The sequence below is a fragment of the Belonocnema kinseyi genome, chromosome 5 (assembly GCF_010883055.1).
Source record: "Belonocnema kinseyi isolate 2016_QV_RU_SX_M_011 chromosome 5, B_treatae_v1, whole genome shotgun sequence".
NCBI lineage: Eukaryota > Metazoa > Arthropoda > Insecta > Hymenoptera > Cynipidae > Belonocnema > Belonocnema kinseyi.
The window spans coordinates 79,711,325-79,721,086 of NC_046661.1; the positions used below are offsets into that span (position 1 = coordinate 79,711,325).

Consider the following 9,762-nt stretch of genomic DNA (forward strand, 5'->3'; position numbering starts at 1 on the left):
TGAAATCTACGCGATTTTTAAAAGAAATATAAAATTGATCAAATAATTATTAATGTTGCTGAATTTACTATGAAGATCCCAATCAAAAAGTGTGACACAAAAAAAAAATGTCCGTCTACAAATCCCGCAATAATGCATTTTTTTGTAACAATCTATAGAAAAATTATAAAATTAATCAATAAATTATGAGATTTTTCTGAAACAATCATGAAGTTCCCAATAAAAAAGTTTTCATCGAAAAAAATGAATTTTTCTTTCGGCAAATGCTTTATCTATGCTTTTGTTTATTAAATTTGTTTTAAAAAATAATCAAATTTATAAACTAGTTATGTGTGTTGCTGAAATTGTCATGAAGTTCCCAACTGAAAGGACTAGGATAGAAGAAAAAAAAAAATTTTTTCTGCAGACACATGCCGGAATAATGCAGTTGTTAATTAAATTTGTTTAAAAAAATCATAAGATTAATAAAAAAATTAGGAATTTTTCTAGAATGATCATAAAGTTCCTAATTTCACAAAATGACATCGAAAAAAACGAATGTTTCTGTCAAAAATGGCTGATTAATGATTTTGTTTATTAAATTTGTTTATAATATAAACAATAATAATCTTAAGAAGATATTTCTGTATTATTATATATTTTTATCCAAATTTCTTGCAATATAACTAAAAATAACGTAAAATGATGAGAAATCGTAAAAAACATACTTTCAACAAATAATTTGTTGATAACAAATTTTTGTTTATTATATATAATTGCATTTTTTATAAACAGTTAAGTGAATGTAAATTGTTTCATGGGAAATGACGACGATTCATCACTTAATTCAAACTAAATTTAAACAATTCATGGACAAAAAGATTTTTTTAGTTAAATTGATAAAAGTTAATAAACAATTTGTTATTTTAAAAGCAATTTTTATAAGAAAATATCCACATCAGGAATCTTTCATGGAATAAATAAATTTTAATGGAATCGATTATACAATACTTCGAAATAAAACCTAAGTATTATATTTGCTCACCAAATCAAAGTTAATAATTGTTTAAACTAATTTAATTAACAAATTCACTTTTAAGCTATTTTTGGAGGTACAAACTTGATTTCTTTTTGCAATTAATTGTAAATAACTAACTTCTAAATTTGTAAGAACATTTTGAGGACAGTTAACAATTTATTATTGTAAACAACAATTGCTTCAACAAATTTTTGTCATTTTATGTATTTAACAATGACTTTTTTCCATTAATCGATAACATTTGATAATTTTTTAACCAAACTTAGTTAACTAATGTGTCATTTTTCTATTTTTCAGCATTTAAACTTGTATTTTTTCCCAATGTTAATAACACATTTTAAAACGTTTTTTAATAGTTCGGTAACGATCTAATATTTTTATTTTTATTAAGAATGTCGTAAAAAAATTATTCTCGGCTAATGGATTTGTAAACTAAAATTTTTTTCTTGTGAAATATAATTTAAATTACTTAGCAATAATTCCTTACTTTAAGATTCCGCGAAAAAAGCGATATTTGATATATAAATACATCAAATGATGAAACTTTGTTTAAACAATTGCTTTTCACAATAACAAATTGTTTACTGTAATCAAAATGTTCTTGAAAATTTAGAAGTTAGTTATTTAGAGTTAATTGCATCGAAAACTCAAGTTTGCACGTCCATAAATAGCCAAATAGTGCATTTGTTAATTAAGGTAGTTTAAACAATTTTTAATTTTCATTTAGTGGTCAGATATTATACTTCGGGTTTATTTTCAAGTAACGTGTGACTTATTCCATTAAAAATACCTGATTTAAATATTTGTTTATAAATCAACTTGTATATTGTTTAATTGAAATTTTGTACGTTGTATATATAAAAAGAAAATAATATAGTAACTAAAATTTACGAAATTAGGTTGCTGAAAACGAAATCCAGTTACTTTTATAGTAAATTTATTAAATTTGTACTTAGCTTCAGAAGCGGCACTTTATTCATGTACATAATTGATGCAAATTCCTGTTATAAAAAAAAGAATCCAACGACCAAAACAAACAAACGAAAAAACAAACAAAAAATCGTATTATAATCCTTGTTATGGTCAAAATTTGGTCGCTGGATTCTTGTATTTTTTTAACAGGAGTTTGCATCAATTTGATTATTGAACGTTAAATAGGATTTTTTGATTTGGATTTCAATCTAATTTAAATTTCTTAAATTTTGATGTATATAATTTTTTGGAACATTACACTGTCAAGTAGAATAAATTAGAAATTTTTTAAAGTTTAATTTGAAATTATTTTATTTCTTCTGTAAAAGATTCTAGGTTAAAATATTATAAGTTTCAGATTTTGCTCTTTGAATATTAATATGGTAAGGAAAAATGAAAAATTGGTTAGAGGAAAATTAAAGAAAATGAAAAATTAAGTTCTGGGGTAACCTGAGTATAATATTCTTGTTAGTGATTTATTGTCTTGTATTTATGTTTAGTTTTTTGCCGTTGTTTCCCCACAATATTACCTTTTTAGTTATATATTTTATTATTTGTTTAAAAATTCATAAATTTTGTTGAAAAGACATCTTTTTTGGTTGAAAATTCGTCCTTTTAGGTTGAACATTGAACTAGAATCATAGAAAATTTTCGCATAAGATTGAATTCTTGTTGAAAACTCATATTTTGATGTTAAAATGTCAAAATAAAGTCTTCTTTAGCTGAAAATTCAATTTTCTTAAATTTGTATTTTTGATTCAAAAATTCATCTGTTTTAGTAGAAATTTCATCTTTCTTGGATAAAAATGCTACTGTTTGCATGAATGTTAATTTTATCTCTGTTTGACGATTCAACTTTTTTCTTGAAAATTTTGGTTGAACCACTTTGTTAAGAAATCATTTTTTTACAACGTTAATATTTTAGTTGAAAATTCATTTCTTACCGAACAAAGTACATACTAATATTATTTATAAAAAATAAAATAACATTTTGTATAAACTTTGTGAGTAAATTTTTCGAAATATATAATGTACAGAGACATTATTTCTTGGTTGGTTAATTTTAATATAAATTTGCAGCATATATTTGTCTTAAAATAAAAGTGATAGTAAGACTATATATGAGTGAAGTTTATATGTAAATAACTATTTTATATAATATATTCAATGAATCAAATGTAAAAAAATTTCTTATCATAAAAAATGTGCTTTAATGATATATTTGATACGATGAGGGTACATATAACACAGATACATAAGAAGTGGTTTGTATTAACTACCCGCATATATTCTTGCTATTTATATGCTCAGGACAAATATAGACCTCATGTTTTATATTAAAACTAATGAACCGAACAAACTTTTCTAACGGCTTGATATTTTCAGTTACATTCTAAAACATGTGACTGGAGTTTTATGTGGTTCCCGTAACTGAAATTTCTGTTGCAGTTTAGGAAAATCTATTTACAATAGTGTCTAGTCTATATGACGAGGTATGCAAAACTTTATCGTCCTCAAAAAGAATAAAATTAACATTTTTGGTTTTATGTATATTATCGTTATTATTATAAAAAATAAATAATTGTGGCCCTATAACTGATCCTTGAGGGAGACCAGCTACAACTCGCTTTGTTTTCAATTTAAAATATTTGTGTACCACAAACACAGGTCTGTTCCGGAGATACGAACTTATTAGATTTACTAAATATGGTGGAAACTTACGTTGAACTAACTTATAGATTAAGCCATTGCGCCAGGCTGTATCAAAAGCCTTCACCACATCCAATATTGTTGCACCAGTACGCATTTTATTATTATAATTTCTCGTAATGTCATTAGTTATTCTTGCAATCTGATCAATTGTATTGTGTCCTCTGCGAAATCTAAATTCTTCTCTGATCAATATATTTGTATTTGTACTTATTTCAGAAAGTCCCTATTGTTATGTTTAAGTATTTTATCAATTATATTTTAAATAATTTTCTCCGAAATTTTTATCAGATGTGAAAGAACACTCATTGGTCGGTAATTAAGTGACCCAAACAGAGAACTTTATTTACGATCTTTGTAAGCATTACGAACACCTTTTTAGTTAGTTGCTTAGTAGTTATTCCACCCATCTCATCCACACCTGTAGTTTTATTATTTTTAAAAGTCTTAATATAAAAATGACTTCATTATGTAATGTTATTACAACTTCTTCAGGAATTATTTTAGCGTCTTTAATATATTTATTAACTATAATTGAAACTTTCTTGTTGTAGTAATGAATTCCAATTTTTTATTTGGTTTATGAACCAATTCGAACTGATTAGCAGTCGCTTCAACTTTAATTTTATCATAAATCTATTCTTTCAATTTATCGACCACAACTCTCTACATGAGTAATAGCTTTTTTTCTATTTTTTCTAATTCTTTGAAACTCCCTTCTAAATAATATTTTAAATTTATATAGTCACTTCAAAATTATTTGGAATAGATGTAGATGAAAGGAGTGATCCTTTTTGGGTATATTATCTTCAACCACTTTAAGAACAATGTCAGTGAGTTATCTAACCTTTTTTTTTAATGTCAATTCTTGCACGTATATTGACATTCAGCTCTAATATCGAATAAATTTCTTTTTTAAATCCTTTCCAGTTAGCTTTGCTGCAATCATTAATTTAATTATTAATTACAATAATCTTTGATGAAGTCAGACACAAAACAACTGAGTTATAGTCAGAGTTTAACATTTGCAACGACTTTGGTTTCTTAAAATTCCTAAAATTCTTGATTAGGAAAATATCTATAACACTAGATCTTACCTTTTTAGGGCAGTGGGTCGGGTATTCTGGAGCAGCAATTTGTACTTGCTTATTTAAGCAGTAATTTATCAACTCTTTTCCACTAGTATTGTTGGTATAGTAGTTCAAGGGCATGCTCCCAGCATTGAAATCGCCCATAACTATTACTTTATTATGCAATTGGAAAATCTGGTTAAGATCACTTTTACTTGCAATATTTTCTGGTGGAACATATATTTGCATTATCAGCATTGGATTTTGAGCGAACCCTATTTCAACAGTGACAGCTTTAGTGTTGAGTAAGTTCGGGATTTTAAATTCGCTGTGCTCTATATTGAGCTTTCAGTTCATGAGCCTTATTTTTAATTGAATTGGCATTACAAGTTAGAATACTAATGTTATGTTCTCTTACATCATCAGCCATTATTCAAAAACTTCAATCATTCCTTCTATTATACAGCCAAGTTTTTCAAATTTATCTTTTGCAATACAAATTTTATTTATTGCTGTTACAAAATTCCTTACAACCTTACTTACAATAATTTGGTTTGTTAGTTCCTGCATCTCTAACAGAAGGTTTCCAGTTTTAGGAATGCTTTAATTTTTTCTTTCCTCACTCTTGTCATGCTTAACGTTTTCTTTTACTGCATCGCCGTAATTCGTGTTTTGGGATTCAGTTGCATTGTACGATGTAGCTCTCCTATCTGGATGTAGACTTGGTTCTCGGATCTCGTTGTAATTTATTATTTTTGTTATGCTTTAAGTTCGATTTTTCTTATTGACTCTGCTTCCGGCAACTTTAGAAAAAACTGAGCATTTTCTGAAGTTTGCAACGCGCTCACCTCCACAGTATGCACACTTTCTTTTATCTTTATTAGTCTTTTTACAGCCTTTGTCTTTTACACCCTGATTTTTGGCACATTTCACACACTTCGGGGTTGAATTCAACCTCAGAAACTAGTAGATTTCTTTCTGTTTTCATTCCTCGTTCATCAATTGTGTTTATTATTTGCTTGAGGCTTATAACCTCTAGTTCACTTTAAATTAGATCACTCTTTATTTCCTCACACTTTACATTTGACGGGAATTCCTTTACATCTTATTGTAATCCTCTTTTTATTTAGTGTAAATAACTAGACGGTTTCCTCTCATCCTGATTTCCATATCATTAGTTAGAATCTTTTTGATTTCATCTAACGTATTCATATGATTATAGACATAGCTATAGACAACAATGGGTGGTGTTTTTTCCTTCCTCAGGCTTTGTACCTTTAAGCACCTTCTTTATAATCACTATTGTCCATAGAATCATCCCACAGCGTCTTATACTTGTTGCTAGTTTTGATTTCAAAACATTATTTCTAGAGTGTTGCTGAGTTTGTTGTCTCTTTCTTAAGTGATTTGCATTTATCCAATTATCTAAAGGCTTTATTTTCTCAGCTTTGAAACTCATTTTGATTTTTTAGCTATTCACAAAATACAAAATTTCTGTCACTTATAACAGTTTCTCCACAATAAAAGTTTCTCATTTGTCACTTCTTCACTGTATGTTCACAGTATACACAGATCGACAATACCACGTCCGTCTGACATAAGTGCTCGATCGAGACCATATTTGTTGATGAAAGTTGCTTTTAAAATAACAACTTATTTATTAACTTTTATTAATTCAACTATAAAACTCTTTTTGTGGCATAACCCATTTTCATTCACTTATTTGTTTTGATTGAATCAAAGAATTTTTTTTAAACCAATATACTTCCAAAGTAAAAAATTTATTTTAAAATTTTTGTTATTAAATAAACCAACATTTAAAAGTTGGCCATGACAGTTTGATGCTAAATTTTATAAGCTTTCATTTGAAAAAAAATTAAAGTCGGATGGAGTTGATGGCTGTCACGTCGATGGAAAACAATACAAAAATCGTTCCTAAAGTTTTAAAGTAAAATGAATTGAAAAATCCTTTGGAAAATAATTTTCTGCTGCTCTAAACCAAAATCTAATCTTTTATTTAGTAACTTTTGCTGTGAATTATAAGATTGATTTCTAGTTAAGTCAATGGATAAAAAAAATGAGATCATTGTTATTTTAATTGTATTTCTTGAGTCTAACGTAAGGATTCTGGAACATAAATTTTAAAGCAATTTATTATTCATTTCCTACGTGACTCCAAAGTTTATCTCTGGCGTGTGTGGACAACCATCAAAGCGATTCTTCAGGCGTATAATATTTTTTCAATCTGGCTTACAATAATATAACCTAATTTTTAATACGAAATTTGTTATGAGGTACTAAAATGAAGATATTGACCAAGTTTCTCAATAATACAAACAGTATTTTTTAAAACACAATCCATTGATACCATTGTGCCCTGTCTGTGGAAAATTACCCTTATAATAAAGCGAGTAAAATTAAAACTTACGCTGGACTTCTGCCAAAACTTTGTGGCGGTGGTTCAAGACCAACACCAGAAGACCAAGGATTGAGCCATCCTAGTAATCTGGAAAAATATCCTCTCGGGGGACGATCTTCAGGACTAGGATTAACGACATATCTTCCGGTTCTTAAGGATGAGGGAGGTGGGGGTGGTGGGGGAGGAGGAGGTGCCAAATTCCTAGGTGGATGGTTTCTGATGAAATTAGTTGGTGCTGGAGGCTGCAAAAATTCGCTGAGAGTAGCTCTTTTGGCGTGCCTTTGTCGAAGATTCGGGCCATCCCTGGTGTTCTTGGATTGGATGCTGGAGAAGTAGGTGAGCAAGAGCAACAGCGACAGCCCCTGAAAAAGAATTTAAATTGGAAATATTTATAAAACACGGTAAAAAAATATAAGATGTGACGGGGATATTATTCCTTATTATAGCTAAACATTTAGCTGAAAATGAACGATGGAATTTAGAAAGATCCCTGGATCAGCGAAAATGAAGATCCTTGAGCATTTTCCATATATCGGGAATATCGTATAGTCAAACCTCTAATAAGTACAACTAAAACAGTGATTTTAAGAATAGGTGTCTGAAGGAATTATCGAAAGAGCGCCGGTGCATTATGGGAGCAGCGAAGTGAAATGGCGACGGCCTAATCGGGAGCAATCACAGTTCAGATTTACTTTGGACAATTAAACGCTTTTTACGACTTAAAATGCGCGCGAATGTTAATATTAAATAGAGTTACTGATGTGGCAATAATAATTTACATTTGTTTCGATTGTAGGCGATAACTATATTGAAATATATATAAAAAAAAAGCGATAAAAACAACAAACTTAACCTCCAAATGCATTATACGGATTTTAGGGAAATTCATTTTCGCGATACCAGACGAAAGATTGGCTACTGTAAGTTAATATATTTCTATAACAACTAAATTTTTTTTTTCTACTCTGAAAGATAATACACTATCTTTGAGTTTAATATATTCTCGATTCACTCGTTCGCCTCAAGAATTTTTTTTCCGTGAGGGAATCCTTCATATAAAAAAAGGTAACCTCTACCTTTTTAGTATAGTAGTGTAGTAGGAATAAAATACATTGTTTTAGTAATGTAGTATAGTAGACATCGACTACATTGTTTCTACTTCTATTACTGTAGTTTTGTCTCTAATAATGTCCAAATTTCCCAAGTTCGTGGCGCCACCTCTGTGTTATAATGCAAACTACAATTTACGAATTTTAAGTATCGGTAATCAGAGGGCCCTTTGTTTCAATTTTTTCAATGGACCCCTAAAAAAAATATTTTTTAACATAAAACATTTTGTGTTTGAGACTGTGAATGCAGAGGATTAATTGTTCGATGTGAGTGGTATTTAAGATTGGGTAATTTATTATTGTTTACAATTTTTTTCTATGCAGTGCCAACGTAGTGCTATATTTTAAAGTACAATTTATGTATTTTTTAGTGTAATCAACTCTCAATACACGTAAAATGTGTGACTACCTGAATTTATTTTTAAAAATTACTTGCACATATATTCCAATTTTTCCTGGAATTAGTTTAAAATATGAAATAAAATATGAACTTTGTTCGCAATATTAAATTACAAATTTAAAAGATTATTAATACTTTAAATTTTTAGCAAAATATAGGGTAAAAATTATTTTGATGTATCAATGCAAATAATTTTTTACTGACTCTTATATTATGGACTTATTAAATAACTACGGACTGATTTTTCTTTTTTGTAAACTGAATATAATTTGATTTAAATGTAGTAACATAAATTGATTATTTGCATTAAGGTTATGTAATTGAATATTGGTTATTATTTTTATAAGAAAAATTTATTTTTTGTTCAACATATCCCCATCACAATAATTTTTTTTTTAATGATTGTGATGTTGTGAAATGAATAACTGAATTCCATATTCAGAATTATATTTAGACGCATTTGAATGAAGTATTCATTAAATGATTTTTATATTCTGAACTCATTGATTAGTAATGAAGTGATTCTGCTAAAATCTATACTTTCTAAAATTAGTTAAAAGCTTGCAATTTGAATATTTCGATAAAAATAATCTTTTAAAGCTTTATATAATTTGAATTTGTCATGGAAAATAATTGTTTGATGCTTTTTTATTTTGAAATTATTAAATATTTATTAATTAATTTGTTTAAAAATTAATTTTTCTGGAAATATTTCAAAAGAAATAAAAATGTTGAGAAATTAAAGTTCAAGTTTAAAGAAAAAATATAAAGTAAAAATTATTAAATTTTTTCAATGAAAATAATTTCTTGAGATTTTTATGTTATGATCTATTAATTAATTTTGATCACGCGATTAAATTACATAAAGGTTCAATTTAAAACGTTTTCAATTAAGTAATATCAAATGATTATTTTGTTTTAGGTTATATAATTAAATATGAGCTATTACTTTTACGATAAAGGTATATTTTTTTCTTTAGAATACATCTAATAATATCATATAATTTTCCTGATGCTTATGAAGTAAAATATGAATCTGTGTTCAATTTTTAAAAATTATAATA

At 27.5% G+C, this 9,762-nt stretch overlaps 1 protein-coding gene across 1 annotated transcript in view; it reads right to left on the bottom strand.

Annotated features, from left to right (window-relative positions):
- LOC117173727 overlaps nt 1-9,762 on the bottom strand; it is a 59,070-nt gene that overhangs the window by 19,094 nt on the left and 30,214 nt on the right. The window contains exon 2 of the mRNA XM_033362368.1: nt 7,199-7,551. Coding sequence (XP_033218259.1) covers nt 7,199-7,551 — 353 coding nt within the window. The remainder of the gene's footprint in view (nt 1-7,198; nt 7,552-9,762) is intronic.